The 19389-nt window shown below is 48.2% G+C and overlaps 2 protein-coding genes and 2 long non-coding RNA genes across 6 annotated transcripts; 3 read left to right on the top strand and 1 right to left on the bottom strand.

The window, feature by feature from the left end:
• The first annotated feature begins 2478 nt into the window (after nucleotides 1-2478).
• On the top strand, nucleotides 2479-11055 carry LOC120673434 (UPF0587 protein F46B6.12-like). The gene is made up of 5 exons (XM_039954262.1): nucleotides 2479-2884; nucleotides 3008-3115; nucleotides 4617-4784; nucleotides 10553-10663; nucleotides 10768-11055. The coding sequence occupies exons 1-5, from the start codon at nucleotides 2783-2785 to the stop codon at nucleotides 10807-10809; spliced, it is 531 nt and encodes a 176-aa protein (XP_039810196.1). The 5' UTR covers nucleotides 2479-2782; the 3' UTR covers nucleotides 10810-11055.
• A 3379-nt stretch (nucleotides 11056-14434) lies between these two features.
• On the top strand, nucleotides 14435-16440 carry LOC120674800. The gene is made up of 5 exons (XM_039955920.1): nucleotides 14435-14852; nucleotides 15185-15441; nucleotides 15521-16184; nucleotides 16227-16302; nucleotides 16413-16440. Exons 1-5 carry the CDS (start codon nucleotides 14435-14437, stop codon nucleotides 16438-16440), a joined length of 1443 nt encoding a protein of 480 aa, XP_039811854.1.
• A 777-nt stretch (nucleotides 16441-17217) lies between these two features.
• Nucleotides 17218-17736, top strand: LOC120676126. The gene is made up of 2 exons (XR_005675676.1): nucleotides 17218-17451; nucleotides 17528-17736. It is a non-coding gene; the product is annotated as an uncharacterized LOC120676126 (long non-coding RNA).
• Nucleotides 17737-18083: 347 nt separating this feature from the next.
• Nucleotides 18084-19389, bottom strand: LOC120676125. 3 transcript variants are annotated; one of them, XR_005675675.1, is made up of 4 exons: nucleotides 19154-19389; nucleotides 18986-19066; nucleotides 18771-18884; nucleotides 18084-18361 (listed from the first exon to the last, which is right to left on the bottom strand). It is a non-coding gene; the product is annotated as an uncharacterized LOC120676125 (long non-coding RNA). The 3 variants fall into 3 exon arrangements; XR_005675673.1 differs by having other exon boundaries at nucleotides 18084-18355; nucleotides 19154-19387; XR_005675674.1 differs by lacking the exon at nucleotides 18084-18361 and having other exon boundaries at nucleotides 18657-18884; nucleotides 19154-19383.

Below are 19389 nucleotides of genomic sequence, written 5' to 3'. Positions count from 1 at the left end.
GTGACCCGCAAAGGGGAACGGCGACCGGGAAGAGATTGGGGCGGGTCGTACAAGGGCCATGGTGGTGAGGCTCACCTTCTGAGCGTCCCTGTGGGTGGGCTTGGGGGCGGCGAGCTCAGCGGGCGGGCGCGGCGGAACCGGGGACGGACAGATCCTGCTCCGGTGGCGTCCCGGTCTTCCTTGCTTCCCCCCTTCTTCCTTCTCCGCCCCCCACCCCCTCTCGTTCAGCACGTCGAGGGTTTTTCTCCGGACGCGGGTTTAGTGGAGTCTCACTGAGGGTTTAGTGGAGCTCCCTTCCCTCGGGTCGGGTCGCGGCCCGGCCGATTGGATGGATGGGATGGGATGGGTGGCCAATAGGACGGCGGGGATCATCGGGTTGCTGGCCCTGGGGCGCGTGGCGTCCATCCATGGGGCAGCAGGCGAGGAGGTCGTGACTTGTGAGGGGAGGGCGCGGCGCTGTGAGTGAGCTTGTGAGCAGCGCTGTCCGTCCCGGAAAGCCTGTCACATGAGCGGGAGGGAGAGAGGGGGGAGGGGAGACGCGTCAGCGTGGGCGGGGCGAAAAGCAGAGAAGGTGGTGGCGTGGCGTTGCCTTGACGCGGAGCGGAGCCTGGTGACGCCGGTGGTAAAATGTTGTGTGCGACACATACAGATTCCGACGCCTTGATGCGTGCATTATGTGGTTGCATTGCTGGAGGCGGCTCACAAGCTAATCAAATGCAAGCGATTGCAGTTGTATGGTGGTTGCAAGATCCACCGCCGGAATACCGACGACCTAGCTAAACATGTGTTGAATGAAACAGCTAGCTCATCCGGCCGTCTGGAGCCATGGAATTTTGGAAATTACCACTCTGTTCTGTTGGCTGTGGCTGATGGTCGGTGGCTAGTGCTGGTTTGTTGTGAGAGAAAATTACTACTGTCTGACTGGTGGTTGGTGGCTGATGCTGGTTTGAGAGAAAAATATTGTTAGTTGGCTGGAGGAGCAGCCAGCAGAACAGAGAGTACGTACGTGATGCTCTCTAACATACATACACTCTAACAGTGGAAGATGAAGGCAAGCGGTATCTAGGCCCTGTTTGGTTTCGTTGCGCTACTCACGCTACAAAAAGAATCTTGCATGCATGGAGTACTAAATGAAATTTATTTACAAAACCTTTTCACAGATGGGTGCAATTTTGCGCGACGAATCTAATGATAGTAATTAATTCATGATTGGGAACATATCCGGTGCAAAACCAACCTCTCTGTGGAAACTATGCAAACTTCAATCTGAACCACCAGATCAACATCCAAGGGAGGTGCAGAGGGAGTGGGAGGGGGGATTTGAAAAAATGTGATTCCTTAATTCAAGAGCGGGCGGTTAATTGTAAAACTATCCCCCTCCCTCATGCCCCTTGGATGTTGATCCGGTGGTCTAGATTGAAGTTTGCAAAGTTTTCACGGAGAGATTGGTTGGCACCTGATACGTTGCCTTCATGATTAGCTATACTAATGCTACAATAACCATTCTCTAATCGTGCGGTCAAAGACCTCATTAGATTCGTCTCGTGAAGTTGCGCAGAGGTCGTGGAATTAGTTTTGTAAACTACCTTCATTTAATACTTGTAATTAATGGTCAAAGTTTGCTATAGTAGCTTGTACTACTGTGTGTTTAGTTGGTGAAAAGTTTGGATTTTGATACTGTACCACATTTCGTTGTTATTTGATAAATAATATCTAATCATAAACTAATTAGGCCTAAAAGATTCATCTCGTGCTAATCAGTTAGACTGTGCAATTAGTTATTTTTTCAACTATATTTAATATTTTATACGTGTGTTCAAAAATTCGATGTGACGAGTACTGTAGAAAATTTTTTGGAAACTAAACCAAACCAAACGGGGTCCACGAATTCCATGTCGATCGGAGACAACTCAGACATGCATGCCCTCTCAGGTAATAAGATAAAATTTATAACAAGCTCGATGGATTGAGCAGAAGATGAAGATCATGCAAACTACTGAGGTGAAGATCATGCCCTTCTCATCAGAGATCGAAAAGACTAGCTGTAGACATCTAAAATGTGTTAAAATTTATATTTGTGAATCGCTTGTGAAAGGAAAGATTAGGCACAGCACCACCATCAGTCGAGCAAGCCACTGAGTGCAGTGGTGCTAACGTGGTTATGAATGTTCTTCTGGTTTGCTTTCAAAATGCAGTGTGTCCTTCCTAGTTCATGATCGAAACGATGATTACAAAAATCATGGATAATCGATCCCTATATATATATCAAAAGTTCCGTCGTATCAACCAGCTTTATATATATATATATTAAGAGACTAGGGCTTCCAATAACAAATGGAAGCTCCGACTAAACAACTAGCTTCTTGGACCAAACCAGCTTCTCAACCAACCTCTCCACTACCCACATCAGGCCTATTGGACCCAGCCCAGACCCAGGCATATATAAACATATCCACCTCATCCCCAACCCTAATCTCCTCGCCCCACCCCCACACTTGCCTCCAGCGCCCTGGCGGCGGCTTGTGGCGGCGCTGGAAGGGCGCGGCGCTCGGCCGGCGCCTTAATGGCACATACGTAATTGCCTCCATTTTCACCCCCCGACCAATATTCCCGTTCTGTTCCGTTCGGTTTCATTCCTCAACCGAGCGGAGCGCAGCCCGCAAGGCGAGGCGAAGCAAAACCCCCTTCTCCCTTTCCTCCTCTTCGTCTCCGTCTCCGTCGGCGGCGGCGGACCAGACCCGAGCGGGAGCCCTAACCCTAGGAGGGAGCCGAGGCGGCCGAGATGGTGTACTACGCGCTGTTGGTGGGCGCGGAGCTGGACGGCCTCACCAACCTGCAGCCCAGCCGCGGCTGCGATGACCCCAACTTCCCCTACTACCTCAAGGTCGGTGTTCCCCTTCCCTTCTCCTCCCTCTGGCTCGATCGGCTCGGACTGCCCCTCCCTCTCGATCGCGAATCGCGCTGATGGGGTTTTGCTTGCTCGCTTGTGTGTGGTGGTGGATCGCAGCTCAAGTGCGAGAACTGCGGGGAGGTCACCGCCAAGGCCACCTACGTCACCCTCAGCGAGCAAGTCGACCAGCCCAAAGGACACGGCACCGCCCACCTCGTCCAGAAGGTACCTTCTCAAAGAGCGCCTTCCTCCTCTGGCCAGATGGATGCCGCTTCCTTCGTGCAGTAATTTTGGTGTAATCGATGAAACTTGCCTGTGAATTGTGCCAGTTAGTATGGCTGAAGGCATCAATTGGGCCTGTTAGTATGTCTATACGGTGATAGGCTCTGGTAGATGACTCCTTTGTGCATACATCCGTTTGCCCTTGTTTACTGTGGATTTGGTGAAGGATTTCATTTCCTTGGATAAAAGGGGGCATTAGATTGGGTGGCAGAGAGTTATATTCGTGTACAATGGTAACCACAACTGTTTGTTGTCTTAAGGAATCCAGTTGTGCTGTTAACTTGGTCAAGCCTTCTAAGTGTATGTGCAAGTAATGAGATTTTTTCTGTGGTGAATGTGGTTGATGAGACAGCGTGTGCTTGTTAAAGTTACTCATGGGAGTAGTTGATATTGACTGGCTCATTATTACGCTGTTTGATGATATCAACTGGCTTGCTATTATGCTGTTTGATGAACTAGCATGATTTAGGGAAGGAATATTAGATGGTTAGATTTCTGTGGTTCATTGAGATTCCCTTGCTTCACAGTTCCTTTTTTTAATGTTATCCGGTATGGATTCTGTAAGAGCTTTCATTGTCATGATAAAAATGGGAACTGGATTGGGCAGAGGAGGGTCATATATGTGTAGAAAGGTGGCAGCAAGGGACTGTTGCCTTCTCCAGGATTCTTGCTATTGTGCAAACTATGTTAGGCCCTTGCAAATATATGCTTTTGGATTGAGAAGAAATTACATACTTATGATTTGTCAATTTGTGATCGTTGAGAGAGTTATGATTTTCCTTAGTGTTTTTTTTATAAATTATAATATAGTTTTTCCCCTGAGCCTCTTCATATCTTTTCTTAAATATTCTACACTAAGAAGTTCAGATGCAAAAATTTTAGGTGCAGCTGTGAGCCATAAGACACAAGGTGGCCACTGTTCACGATGGGAAAGCTCTGTTTTGACTTTTGTCTTCACATTTGATGCAGTTATTTTTAGCTATTACGATTGTGTTTCTGTACTATTGTCCTCATCTATAGTTTTCTGTAGGCTAACTGAAGACAGCCTGATAAATTGTAGTTATATCTTATTGTGATGTGTTCTGAACTTAGTTATATGATTATGGTTGCTTTGTCTTCTATATTATGGTGGGTAAATTAGCATCATTTCTTTGGTTTCAATAATCCCGTTCATCATGGTTAATTTAGTTTTAGGTTAGTTACAACATACCTTTACTCCTTTTCAATACCTAATGTGGAGGTTATATTGCTTAATGCTTCTGCACAATAACCAATTTGGTCCCAAGTAAGGTTCTTCATCTAAATTTTCTCCTTGAGGTTTCTAACAAAGGTGTAAAGGAGCAAACTTGTTTCAGTACAAAGTAGATCTGCTTTTTATGTTTTGTTTTTTAAGTTCCAATAAATCATGCCTAGTGTATGATATTTTGGTTGACTTTTGTCCCAGTGCAAGCTATGCGGGAGAGATGGAACGATTGTGATGATTCCTGGTCAGGGGACGCCACTAACTATTGAGCAGAGCCAGAAAGGAGAAAAGACTTGTTTGATGGTCTTTGACTGCAGAGGATATGAACCTGTTGAGTTTTCCTTTGGTGCTGGCTGGAAGGCTGAATCTGTAAGTATTTATCAGGAACATTGATGATTTCTTCAATGTACAAACCAATATTTTAATCATTAATGAACATTTAATCTTGTCATGGTGATTCACATACGAAAATTCAGCTCTGTCTCGTATTCTATTCTATGTAATATTATCTTGTTAAACTTGTGATTGTTTTTTCAAGATATCACATATCTGGAGGTACAATTATTTGTTTTCACATCACACATTACTTAATAATACAAGGTCACATCACACGTATCTCTGTGTTTTGGAGTTATTTCTTTTCACATTGAGCATTAGTTGAGCATAGAAGGATATGTGGTTTGTACTTATTAGGATTTGTATAGGCATTCATTGCATTTATTACATTTATTCCCTGTAATCCTGTACTACCATTTGTACCTGCCCTTTGGCTATAAATAAATCAGCCACCCCCCCCTCATTAGGGTGTGAGGTGTCCTCCTAATCTTCTCTACATGGTATCAGTGACTGGGATCCCCTTGATCCTTCCCTTCCCTTCCGCACCTCTGCTTTTCAAATCGCCCGCGTGATCATCGCGGGCGCCCACCTCATCGGCGTCCTTCCTCCCCGGCGCTGCTCCTCCACCCCGCACAGCCATGTCTGCGACTGCTGCAGGGACTGCTGCTGCTGCAGCAGCTGCTACTGCGCCCGTCGCCCCCGCAGATGCTGCTGCGCCCGTTGTCCTCCACCCCTTCGCCACTGTGTCCGTGAAATATCACGTACCTGTGGTCCTGGAAATGAAGAACCCCAATTACTCCAAATGGGCGCCGTTCTTCAAGTCGATGTGCGGCAAATTCGGCGTGAAGCCGCACATCGACGGCACCTCCCTCCCGCCGCCGACCACCGATCCCCTCTGGCCCTCCTGGGATCAGGCGGATTGCTGCGTTCGCAGATGGAAGGTGATGACCAGACGGCTCGTCAACTCTGGGTCGCCATTGAAGGGCTGTTCCGCGCCAACAAGGAGCCGCGTGCTATCTTCCTGCACCATGAGTTCCACTCCATGGTGCAGGGCGACGCCACCATCACGGAGTACTGCCAGTGCCAGAAGATGAAGACGGTCGCCGACGCGCTGCGCGATGTTGGCCACGCCGTCCCGGACTCCCAACTCGTCCTCAACCTTCTGCGCGGCGTCAATCCTCGCTTCACCACCACGGCGGATGACCTTGCCAACTCCACCGTGTTCCCCACCTTCACGTAGGCTCGCGACCTCCTCGCCCTCAAGGAGCTCCGCCTTGCGAATGAGGCCAAGGTGGCGACCAACACGGCTCTGCTCGCCGATGCCGGCCACCCCTGCAACAACCCCGGCGGCTGCCGCTCCTCCTCCGGCCCTGCGGGGGGGGGGGGGGGGGGGGGCTCGAACGGCAACGGCGGCTCTGGCTCCCGCGGAGGCGGAGGCGGGGGCGACTCACGTCGCGGTGGTGGCGGCGGCAGAAAGAGGAAGGGAAAGGGCCGCCAGGGATCAGGCGGGCCTAACCCTACCCCCCAGCAGGCTGGTTTTCCCACCCAGGCCAGTCAATTTCGGACCTTTGGGCCGTGGACCTGTTTCCCCTGGGCTCCGCAGTATGCTGCGGGCCAAATGGGGCAGGGGGCCTGGCGCGCCCCTGGTGTGCTCGGCGCGGCACCTTAGGCCCACACGGCCTTTGCACCCCCTCAAGTGTCCCCGCCGGCCTAGACCTGGGATCAGGCAGGTCTGATTGCAGCTCTCAATCAGATGGCGCTGCCGAACCAGGGTTGGGTGATGGACTCCGGCGCATCCAGCCACATGTCGTCCTCGGATGGTATACTCACCTCTCGCCTACCCCCCTCCCACTCAGCTATCACAGTAGGCAATGGTCAGTCCATTCCCGTATCGTGTCGTGGCAATTCTATCCTTTCCACTAGTGGGTCAACCTTTCATTTGAATAATGTCCTAGTTGCACCTTCACTAGTCCATAATTTGCTTTTTGTCCCAGTTCACTCGCGACAATCACTGTTCTATAGAGTTTGACGCTCTTGGTTTTACTGTCAAGGATATCCAGACGAGACGCGTGATGCTTCGTTGCAATAGCAACGACGACCTCTACACCATCCCACCGGCCACCACTAGCACCCCTTAGCACGCCCTCCTCGCTGTCTCCAACACATGGCATCACCGTCTTGGCCATCCTAGCACTGTTGCTCTTGATATTCTTAGACAGAAATTTTCTTTCAGTTGTAATAAATCAGACCATTCGCTGTGGCATGCCTGTCAGCTAGGCAAACATGTGCGGTTACCATTTTCCCACTCGAGTTCCTATAGTACTATCCCTTTTGAACTCATTCATTGCGATGTTTGGACATCCCCTGTCGCTAGTATTTCTGGCTCTCGGTATTATCTCGTTTTGCTAGATGACTTTTCCCACTATTGTTGGACGTTTCCTCTCACTAGCAAATCCGAGGTTCATACTCATATTGCCAACTTCTGCAACTTTGTCCACACTCAGTTCGGGCTTCCTGTTAAGAGCTTCCAGGCTGACTACGGCACTGAATTTGTTAATAACAAACTCACTGCCCTGTTCTCCTCACGCGGGATACACCTCCGTCTCTCGTGTCCATACACCTCTCCTCAAAACGGCAAGGCCGAACTAGTTCTTCGCACCCTGAACAACATAACCCGCACTTTGCTTATCCATGCTCACATGCCAGCCACCTACTGGGCCGAGGCCCTCGCCACAGCAACCTATCTACTGAATAGGCGCCCATCCTTAGCCATTGGCAATGGCATTCCCTATGAGCTTCTCTACCAAAAACAACCTGACTACACTAGCCTCCGTTCTTTTGGCTGTCTTTGTTACCCGAACCTCACGGCCACAACACCACATAAGCTTGCACCAAGATCCACAGCATGCATCTTCCTTGGGTACCCTTCCTCCCATAAAGGATATTGCTGCCTCGATTTATCGACACGGCGTATCATCATCTCACGACACGTCGTCTTCGATGAGTCTTGCTTCCCTTTCAGCTTTCAGGCTGCCACACCCAACTCCAGCTATGATTTCCTTCTCGCTGGACATAGATCACCTGATTTTGCAGCTGCAGCACCTCCAGTGGTCGCTCCATCACCCTGTGATGTCGAGCAGCCGCGCCGTTCCAAGGTTTTGGTGGAGGAACCTGTCGACGATCCTGCCATCCTCCACCACGGGCCGCCCCTGCACGCAGGTCACGGTGCGCCTCCTACTCCTACAGGACCTGCAGTAGCACCAGGACCGGCGGCCAACCACTCCTTCAGGTTCGTCTACAGCAGACGGCCCCGGGAGCCTGCTGCAGCCGCTCCTCCATCACCGGAGCCAGCAGCAGCCTCTCCACCGCCAGCAGCTGCTCCGCCACCGGCCCTTGCACTGTCACCAGCTGTGCAGGAGCAACGCCGCCCGGTGACTCGTTCCCAAACGGGTGTCTTGCGTCCGGTTCAGTACTCGAACCTCACCACCTCGTCATCGCCGATTTCACCGATCCCGGCGAACTACAGGAGTGGGTTAGCCGACCCAAACTGGAGAGCGGCGATGGCGGACGAGTTCCTGGCGCTCCTCGCCAACGACACCTGGCGCCTCGTCCCGCGACCACTAGGCGCCAACATCGTGACGGGCAAGTGGATCTTTAAGCACAAGTACCACTCCGACGGCACCCTTGCCCGTCACAAGGCGCGTTGGGTGGTTCGTGGCTTCTCCCAGCGCCACGACATCGACTACGACGAGACTTTCAGCCCTGTCGTCAAGCCTGCCACCATCAGGACCGTCCTCAGCATCGCCGTCTCTCGCGACTGGCCGATCCACTAGTTGGACGTGAAGAATGCTTTTCTTCATGGCCACCTACAGGAGACAGTCTACTATCAGCAGCCTCTCGGCTTCGTCGACCCCGCCAAGCCTGACTATGTTTGTCTTTTGCAGAAGTCCCTTTATGGACTAAAACAGGCCCCACGTGCGTGGTACCAGCGTTTTGCCACTCACATACGACAGCTTGGCTTCGTCCTGGCGACTTCGGACACTTCCCTTTGTTTACAAGGAGGGTACGACCATCGCCTACTTGCTCTCTATGTCGACGACATCATCCTGACCGCTTCATCGCCTGAGCTCCTTCGCCGCATCACAACTCGCCTCCATGCCGAGTTCGCGATGACCGACCTCGGCGACCTGCACCACTTCCTCGGCATTGCGGTGTCGCGATCCACCGACGGTTTATTCCTGTCCCAGCGACAGTACGCCCTCGATCTTCTACAGCGGGTAGGCATGGCCGAGTGTCACTCCACATCAACACCAGTCGACACTCGGGCCAAGCTTTCCGCATCAGATGGCGCCCTAGTTGCCGACCCATCGGAGTACCGGAGTCTCGCAGGTGCTCTCTAGTACCTGACCCTGACGCGTCTAGACCTGGCCTATGCCGTCCAGCAGGTCTGCCTCTTCATGCATGATCCACGCGAACCACACCTCGCACTGATCAAGCGCATCTTGCGCTATGTGAGGGGCACCCTGTCGACAGGCCTCCACCTAGGTACTGGCCCCGTTGAGTCATTGACGGTCTACTCCGACGCTGACTGGGTTGGCTGCTCCGACTCCAGACGCTCCACTTCAGGCTTCTGCGTCTTCCTCGGCGACAACTTGGTGTCTTGGTCCTCCAAGCGCCAGACCACAGTCTCCCTCTCTAGTGCTGAAGCGGAGTACCGAGCCGTCGCCCACGTCGTCGCAGAGTGTTGTTGGCTGCGCCAACTTCTCCAGGAGCTTCATGTCCCGATTGCTGTTGCTGTTGCGACTGTTGTCTACTACGACAACGTCAGCGCGGTCTATATGACCGCCAACCCTGTCCATCATCGTCGCACCAAGCATATCGAGATCGACATCCACTTTGTTCGCGAGAAGGTCGCCTTGGGGGAAGTCCGTGTTCTCCATGTACCTTCCTCCCATCAGTTCGCGGACATCATGACCAAAGGGCTACCTGTACAGTTGTTCACCGACTTTAGATCCAGCCTTTGCGTCCGGGATCCTCCCGCTGCGACTGCGGGCGGGTATTAGGATTTGTATAGGCATTCATTGCATTTATTACATTTATTCCCTGTAATCCTGTACTACCATTTGTACCTGCCCTTTGGCTATATATAAATCAGCCACCGCCCCTCATTAGGGTGTGAGGTGTCCTCCTAATCTTCTCTACAGTACTTTTGCAGTGGCACATGTTCCTGCTTTTATGGCATCTGAGCTTCACATATATTATCCTTTAAGCTGATGCGCTGATTCTTTAATGGGGTGTTTGGTTTGAGGAATGGGGCAATCTGTCACCTTCTCAGTCACATTTTTGTTTGGTTTGGGGAATGGATTGGGTTATATCCTTCCCTAGTCACTACCTCATCCTCACAAGCACACGGTCAGCCTAATAATGAGGAATTGTTTCATCCCACCAAAATTCATCGGATGACCCCATGCTAGATGGATGAAGTGATTCCTCTGATCAAAGACCCCATAAGTTCATACGCTAACTGACCATATCCATTCTCCAAGAAGAAACAAATACATATCTGGTTTCTTTCGCAGCAACAAATCGATGGGTTTTTTTGAACTTGCTGTTCTGAATCTGGAATTTTACATTTTTGTAGCACATTGGTAGCTTGATTTTAAAGCAACTATTCTTTCACTTACAACTTAATTGATTGATGGTTTGTGGGCCCCCTCCCCCCTCTCTTACAGCACTGCTCCAATAGTTCAGTTGTTGTGGTGCCTCTTGTGCTAACTGGCTGTCATCTCTTTCTTTTTAAGGTGCATGGAACTCCTTTTGACATTGACTGCTCTGAAGGTGAATTTTCTGAGTATGATGAGAAGGGAGAATGCCCTGTCGAGTTAAGCAATCTGCAGTCAGCTTTCAAAGTGGTAAGTAGGCCCTTGCATCATCTACCAGCAAACATGGTACAATTCATTTTTATCGTTGTTGCAATTGCTCGATGAAAGATTGACACTACTGTGATTGACAACAGGTGAAGAAGCATGAGAGGGGTGGGAAGACTAGATTCGTCTAGACCCAGTGACTTGGGAACAGTCTGGAATTGGAACTGAAGGTGTATAAATCGCGAATTTGGGCTACAGATCATGCACAATCAAATGTCATTTTTCTTTTCTGTTGGTTCTGTGGATGCTGTGAACCATGTTCTGTGATACAGTGCCCACAGAGGCATTACCCTGGAGGCCTGTATTGATTGGTATGTTCTATGTGCTGTGAGTCCAGCCATCTGAATGATCTTCTAATGCTCAAACATGTTTATGAATTTTGACTGTTTTCTTTGGCCCTGATGGATGCGAAGTCATCACAAGGGGATTAGAAAAAGGAAATAGTTTGGGCTTCAGCAACCGCACATAGCTAAGCTCTTGCACCATCTTTAGCATCAAAACTGAACACAAAAAATAGGGAATATGTGCAGTGTAAATTCTTCAGTTATAATGTGTCTAAGCTCTTGCACCATCTTTAGCATCAAAACTGAACACAAAAAATAGGGAATATGTGCAGTGTAAATTCTTCAGTTATAATGTGTCTCGATTTCTGCTTTGTTGCCACGCAGTGCACACAGCCGCTCGTACTTTAGACGTTTATACAGGCCCATTTGCATGTGATGCAGCCTGTGGCATTTAAACCCTGGTGGCGGCAGGGCACGATCAAGTGCATGCTGATCTTTATACTCGATGCTACCTCTCGTTTTCGTGGAAACAGGTAGAAAAGATTGAAGAAGCCAATTCTGTTTGTTTGTTTCCTTATTATTATCTGTAGAGCTCTTCCATACTCAAAAATGATATGTGCTATGATTCTGTCATAACCTGTTTTGTTGCAAATATGCTGTAATTAGTTGGGCAAAATTAGTAAAGAAGTAGCCTCGAAATAGAAATAAAAGTGATGACGAAACCAATGTGAAGTAGTATATTAGACCCTGACTCGCAAAAGGAAACAAAAGATAAAGACAATCAAATGGATATCAAGAATAGCCTTTAGAAAATGAAAATTGTCCAACTAGACATGTCCCCTTCATTCGAGGGTTAGCTTCCTTATTCTCTCACCGGAGTTCCAAGAGTTGTACAGTTCGGCAACCTGTGTGTCAGGCCCTGTTTAGTTCCCAAATTTTTTTCTACTATATTCGTCACATCGAATCTTAAAATACATGCATGAAGCATTAAATGCAGTTAAAATAAATAACTAATTACACAGTCTAACTGATTAGCATGAGATGAATCTTTTAAGCCTAATTAGTCCATGATTGAATATTGTTTGTCAAGTAACAACGAAACGAAATATGCTACAGTAGCAAAACTCAAACTTTTTCACCAACTAAAACACACCCTCAGTGTCCTCCATCCGACCATCCCCTCACATAACTCTGTTCTCTTGGTGGAATTTGCTGAAATCAGTCGCTTTTTCAGCTTATTCTCTCTCACAAGCATGATGAGACCAGTTTTTGTAGGATGACTGTTTTCCCTTGAAAACCACAATGTTTATAGACAGCCACAAGAAAATAGAGCGGGTACGCATCTCATGCCTGATCGGCTAGAATTTGTTGGAGCACTACTGGTTATGTTCTGCTGCCTCCAAAATCACAGTACAATCAACAACTGTTTTTTTTCTTCTTTCGGAAAATACAGGTCGATAATAGCATTACCCAGCAAGTGTCAGCGGTTACCAAACACTGAGTTATAAATTTGATCCTGATTCAAATACCTGCAGGCTGATCAGCTAGCGTTTCAGGAGCAGAGGCCGAAGCAAGAAAGCAGGCGCTCGCAGAAAGTCGTTTCCTTGCGCTGATCATTATTATCCCTTGTCGCCGATGTGCCAGGCGGTGGCCGTGCGGCCGCTGGTGGGCTAGGCCTCCTTGCATCCATTCGAGTGCTGGGGATGGACTGTCTCGCCGCTACGGATGGCTGATTCTCGAGCGCTGCTGGTGCGGCGCTACCACCGTTTCTTCCAGCGGCACCCGTTGCTCGTGCAGCCGGCGGCGGGCTCCGATGACCTGCGGCCGCGTTGGCCTCTCCCTCCCATTTTTCTACAGGTCTGATCCTCCTCCTCGCTGTCCGTGGTGGCGCCTTTGCTGCTGGCGCCGACAGCACTGGCCACCGGTGTCGTCGTCGTCGGCGTCGGCCTCTGATCTGGGCCGCCGGCGCCGGGGTATGCAGGTGGAGCTGCAAAAGCGGGCCCAATTGTTGGACTGGCCGCCTCTCGGGGACGGACTGTCCAAGGAGCATCATGATGAGACGTCGCTCGAGTAGACGGGGTCTGATGATTTGGTACCGGAGAAGGAATAGCGGGGAGGCCTGGATCGAGGCCTGGCGGTCTCGCATCATGTTCTTGACGTGGCCCTGGCACGAAAATCCGAAAGCCAGGCGATATATATATATATATATATATATATATATATATATATATATATATATATATATATATATATATATATATATATATATATATCAGTTATTGGCATTACTAACTTTATGGACTGCACATACAATATATCCTGAAATATGTTGCCATACCTTCTTTACCAGGTGCAGCCCAAGGAAAATTTTTTCGGACGGAAAACACCGGTTTCCGGTAAAATTTACCGTTTCCGGTCGGTTCCGGGAAATGTTTTCCGGTCAAATTTCGGATTTTCCGTTTTCAAAATTTGAAATTTCAAAAAAATTTATAAAAAATAGGTAAAAAATATGAAAAAAACTAGAGATTTTTATGAGTTATTTTCACCAGTTGTCATTGAAATCTAACATCAAATACCTCACGAAAAAAATTAATAAACGACTGACCCATTAGTTAATGAGTAAACCCGTTAAGATTTTGGGTCACCCGTTAACCCGTTAAGAGTTTTTAACCCCCACCCCATTCCCCCACCGGTCTGGAGTCTCTGGACACGCCGTGGCCGTCTTATCCACTCACACCGAGCACTCTCAGCTCCTCCTCCCACGCAGCTCACCTTGGAAGGTCTCCGCGCAGGAGATTTCGGCCGGTTAGCGACGGAATCCGGTCAGAGCGCGCCGAGTTTCGACCGGTAGGAGCGGATTCCGCCTCCCCCGCGCGCCGAGGCTGCGGGCCGTGCGGATTCCGGTGTTTTCCGGCCGGTTTCCGGAGATTTTCGAGCGAGAAACCTAGTTTCCTGAGTGGAAGCCGCTGCGGGCCGACCGGATCCGTGGGTTTGGTGAGTTGATTTTGTGTTTAGATGATTGTTCTTGTGGGTCCAAGTAGTTAATGATCTGTAGTGTTTATTTGATATGTACTCAGTTCATATTTCTTCATAGTTTATGAGATATATTATTTTTCCCATGTATTTGGTACAAGGAAAAAGATTTTCGGACGGAAAACACCGGTTTCCGGTCGGTTCCGGGAAACGGTTTTAGCGCCGGAATCCGGTCAGCGCGCGCCGAGTTTCGACCGGTAGCAGCGGATTCCACCTCCCCGCGCGCCGAGGCTGCGGACAGTGCGGATTCCGGTGTTTGCTGCCCGGTTTCAGGATATTTTCGAGCGAGAAACCGAGTTTCCCGAGTGGAAGCCGCTGCGGGCCGACCGGATCCGTGGGTTTGGTGAGTTGATTTTGTGTTTAGATGATTGTTCTTGTGGATCCAAGTAGTTAATGACCTGTAGTGTTTATTTGAATTGTTTTGCACCGTTGCAGGTAAATGGTTGACCCTGTTTGGGAGCATGGAGAAAAAAGGGGATCGGGTTTCAAGTGCAAGTATTGTGGCACATCAAAGAGCGGAGGAGGGGCAACACGGTTCAAGGACCACTTGGCACATAGAGGTCATGATGTTATTGATTGCCCTTCGGTTCCCCCCGCGGTGAAGAACTTTTTCATTAGCGAGTTGGACAAGATAAAGGCGAAGAAGTATGAAAGACAGCAAGATAGACGTAGGAGAGATGCTGCAGCTCGAAGTACTCAATATGTTGACTTGGAAGGTGAGGAAGAAGAAGAAGAGCAGGATGATGAGTTGCAGCAAGCTTTGAGACATTCACGGGAAGAGTATGAGTTTAGGCAAAGGGCTGGTCCAAGGTATGAGAGGGGTGGTGGTTCTGGATCAGGCCAGGCACGGGATCCAGGTGGTGGCTCTAGACCAATTGGGAGGATGTTTTCTAGGAGTCGGTCACATATCCCCGAGCGGGCAAGGGACTATAACCTTGCTACTGCTTCCGGACCGAGGCAGCAGAGGATTGATACGGGCCTTGGACGTCTAAGGGGAGGACTGCGAGAGAGTTGCTGGGTAGGGCGTGGTCAAAGGCTTGCCACTCCGTTGGTATTCCTAGACGGAAGGTAGATGACCCTTACTTTAGGGCGGCCATCATAGAGACACAGAAATAAGGTAAATAATCATTTATTATTGCATGCCAATTTGTATTCTACATCCCAGATCATATGTGATTATTGCATGCAGGTACTGGGGTAACGATCCCAACTGGGAGGGATATTGATGGAAAATATCTTTCAGAGAACGTGGAGGAGATAAAGAAGGAGATCAACAAGTGGAAGCAAGAGTTCCCTGAGTATGGTGCCACTATCATATGTGATTCATGGACCGGTATTTCTCGCAATAGCGTAATCAACTTCTTGGTATATTGCAATGGAATGATGTACTTCTGGAAGTCTATTGATGTAACTGGAAAAATACAAGATCATCGGCTCATACTTAAGGTAATCATTTGTATTTTTCTAATGGATCATGACATTAGTAAGAATTTGTAGTTTTCTAATGGATTTCAACAACTTGCAGGAGATAACAATTGTTCTGAACGATATAGGGCCAGAAGATGTGATTCAGATAGTTACTGATAATGGCAGCAACTTTAAGAAGGCTTGCAAGCTGTTGGCAGAGGAGTACCCTCACATTGTGTGGCAGCCATGCCTTGCCCACACGATCAACCTCATTCTCAAAGATATTGGAAAGTGGGATGATCACAAGGCCATGATTCAGAGTGCCCAATATATTTGTCAATGGTTATACAATTCTAATAGTGTGCACTCCATGTTTAAGAGTGCCACTGGTGGGGAGCTAGTTAAATGGAATGCAACAAGATTTGGCACTAACTATATGTTTCTGGAGAGTTTTATGAAGAAGAAAGATCAATTTATGGTATGGATGATGTCAACTGAATATAGATCATCACGCCACTACAAGACTGAAGCAGGCAAGTATGCATTCGAATGCATGACCTCTGTTCAGTGGTGGGCAAACATGCAGTATGTTATTAATGATGTGGAGCCTCTCTATTCTTTTTTGCGATTTGCTGATCAAGACAAGACTCCAACTTTGGGTGAAGTTCTTATGGAGTACGGCAGCCTCAAGCGTACATATCATACCCGGTTCCATTCAGATATGGCAAGGTGTGACAGGATCATGGAAATTGTTGACAGAAGGTTGGCTAGTGTGTTCGAAGGTACGTATGCGCACACTGCTTGTTATGCATTTGGAATATCAGAAAATGTCTTTGGAGACCTTCGGAAAGGGCTGGAGAGACTTTTTGACATCGACAGAGCAGCACGTGCACTACAAGAGTATGAGCTCTTTCGTCGAAAACTTGGAGAATTCTCATCTGACCTTGCTGCGAGGATGGCAAAAGATAGAGGCACTTCTCCAGCTAGTTGGTGGGCTATGTTTGGTTCAGAAACACCACATCTTCAGATAGCAGCTAAGCGACTACTCTCTCAATGCGCATCATCAAGTGGATGTGAAAGGAATTGGTGTTCCTTTGCTTTTATTCACACAAAGCTTCGCAACAGGTTAAGCAGCATGAAGCTCCATAATTTGGTATACGTGCACTACAACCTTCGGCTTCGTATTCAGCGTGCAACAGCTACGGTTGAGGCAAGTGATTTCGATCCTGCTACTAGCTTCATGGATCTCTCATTGTATCGGCAGACCAGGCCAATTGAAGAATGGATGCAGCATGGTAGATCAAATAGAGCACCAACCTTAGATGAAGATTCTGATTTTGCCGACCCTCCTGTGCCTGCTCAGATCTTGACTGACCTCGCACGTAGGGTGGGTGAGCCAGTAAATGTTGATGATTGGGCCAGAGAGAATATTGGTGACACCCACCTGGGGAAAAGAAAGACCAAAATTCCTCCAAATCAGTCTAAACGAAAAAACAAAGAAAGGGTGACGTTGAGGAGGAAAGCATTGGCACTGACGATACCACACCAGAGCCTAGTGATGATGGACATGGTGGTAGTGGTGGTGATGATGATGATGACGACGACGATGACGATGATGATGATGGCAATGAGGGTGGTGATGACAATGACGATGATGATGGGGATGATCGTGGTGGTGCTTCTACTAGTGGTGCTGTTACTAGTGCTATGAGATTTACGGGAGAGATTGCCTTCACCCATGCCACACAAGATCAAGATCATGGAACACCCAGCTCTCAACGTCGCACAAGAAGCAATACTCGTCAATTAGGCCCGTACGACGGTGAGGATGATGGTAGCTCTACCTCTGTCAGTTCCACCTACAGCTACCCGTCGGCACCCTCCTTTGTGTGGCCACCACAACCACATCGATGGCTGTCCCTCCGCGTCCTCTATATGGATATCCTCATATGTACTATCAAGGATACCTCCCATATGGAAATCCTCACATGTACTATCAGGAATATCCCCCAGAGCAAGATCCCTCCGAATGAGTACCTAAGTATGTAGGTAACACATCTTATTTTCTCACTTGCATTCATTTCTTTTACATCTTCTCACCCATTTTATTTATTCCTTTTTATAGGATTCGACGTTACAATGGGAGTCATCAACAAATTCCGGTCGGTCGTAAGGTTTTCCTATGCGAAAACACCGAAATAAAAATTTTAGAGTATATTTTGTGTTAACTATTTGAGACTTGTATTATTTGAACCTATATTTTATTTGAACCTATAAATTGTGTTAACAAGTTGAACCTATATTTTATTGCATTTGGATTGTGGTTTGTATTGACATACATATGTTTCACGTCAATTCTATTAATATTTGCTTTGTAAGAAAATCATTATGCATATTGAACTATTATATATAAGAATTAGATATAATTCTCTGGAAATATTACACTTCTCTTAACACAATTTGTTGTTTTCTACCGTGGTCAATATTTTTCGGTAATTATGCAGCGAATTCCACCGAAATTACAACGAAAACCGGTCGAAAAATACGAAACTCGGTGGTTTCAAATTTGAATTGGTTTACCGACCGGTAAATCCGGTAAACCGGCGGTTTTCGGTAATTTTCCGTTACCGGTGAGGTCCGGTAAATGGCTCACCGCCGGTAAGTTTTTCCTTGGTGCAGCCACAGATGCAGAGGCAAACGGCGGCGGCTCCGTCCGCGGCTCACACGGGCTTTCGGGGGTACGCGGGTGAAGCTGGAGAAGCAGGGCTGTTCCGTGGTCTTGCATTACGTTCTTCACGTGGCACAAAAATCGGCATTCCGCTTCGTACCTGCGGGCTCTCCGTTACCTTTACCCCTTGCCGCCACAGACACATTCTTCTTGTTCTTCCTTCCGTGCACAAGTTGATGTGTAACATCCATTTAGAGTTTCTGAAATGTGCTGGGAAAGCAAGACCTGCAACTAATAGACAGATGTGAAAAGGCAAGAATTGAGACGTTGCCAGCGTGTTCTCGCGTCTCCTGAAGGATTTCTGGAACTGGTTGAGGATGATTATGATGGTTTGAATTTGTGCATGTGTGTCTGAACATGTCGGGATCTGACCCTTGCTAATTGCTATGTATGTTTGCTTGAATATTCATGCAAGATGTGTCAAAAGGTTGCTTGGATTGAAAGGATTTAAAATGCATGCAAATTTTGTCTATGTTTGTTGTCAAAATAATTTTTTATCTACCAAATTACTGTGCAGCATCCGATGTCAAAAGAGGGGTAAAATCACAGAGTACTTAGATTTCTGTCAACAGAGGGCCGGGGCAAAATCACAGAGTACCGTACAACAGAATTTGCCTGGATTTGTGATTACTGCACTTACCAAGAAACAGAGAGAGAAGCTTAAAAAAAGCTAGAAGTTGTGGTGAAGCCCGTGCATCGCCATCCCAGACAATCGTGTGAACAGTCTTTGCCGCAGGCTCCCTACCCGGCGCTCCTAGTAAATTGAACCATTAGATAATTTAGCTTAAGGCGGAGATGAACCCTAGAAAAAACCCCGAAAGAAAATGCAGAGCTGGGCCAACCTAGCTCTCTTACATAAAGAACGACGCAACGGGCCGAAGCAATAGCTAGGTACTCGAAACAGGTCGATCATCAATACCGACGACCTCGCTCAATCTATATCCATAGGAAACTATTCTTCAATCACGCCATCCAAATATGGGGGGGGGGGGGGGGGGGGGGGAAGGCTATCGACGAACATACAGCAAAAACAGGAGTCTGCCAGTGAGCTAGTCTGAGGCCCTCCGAGCAGGTCGGCACCACCACGGTTGTAGAATGATGGCTAGCTCATTCTCTGAATTACCTCGCTGCTACCACGCCCGGATGCTCAGGGTCATCTCAAAGTCAAGTCAAGGGATGCTCTTCTTTGTAATGTACGGTGCTGAAGATAAGTATGAGAAAAAAAAGTTTCCAGTGTTGGGGAGGGGCGACGTTGCTTT

Source organism: Panicum virgatum, chromosome 5N (genome assembly GCF_016808335.1).
Source record: "Panicum virgatum strain AP13 chromosome 5N, P.virgatum_v5, whole genome shotgun sequence".
Taxonomy (NCBI): Eukaryota; Viridiplantae; Streptophyta; class Magnoliopsida; order Poales; family Poaceae; genus Panicum; species Panicum virgatum.
The sequence above is the reverse complement of the archived record's forward strand: the minus strand, read 5'-3'. Positions and strand labels throughout refer to the sequence as shown.

Coding starts and splice junctions, on each gene's coding strand:
- LOC120673434 (XM_039954262.1), top strand. CDS start 2,783: ATGGTGTACTACGCGCTGTTGGTGGGCGCGGAGCTGGACGGCCTCACC. Junction 3,116..4,616: donor CCGCCCACCTCGTCCAGAAG/GTACCTTCTCAA, acceptor CTTTTGTCCCAG/TGCAAGCTATGCGGGAGAGA. Junction 4,785..10,552: donor CTGGCTGGAAGGCTGAATCT/GTAAGTATTTAT, acceptor TTTCTTTTTAAG/GTGCATGGAACTCCTTTTGA.
- LOC120674800 (XM_039955920.1), top strand. CDS start 14,435: ATGGTTGACCCTGTTTGGGAGCATGGAGAAAAAAGGGGATCGGGTTTC. Junction 14,853..15,184: donor AGGCCAGGCACGGGATCCAG/GTGGTGGCTCTA, acceptor TATTGCATGCAG/GTACTGGGGTAACGATCCCA. Junction 16,303..16,412: donor GCAGCACGTGCACTACAAGA/GTATGAGCTCTT, acceptor TGTTTGGTTCAG/AAACACCACATCTTCAGATA.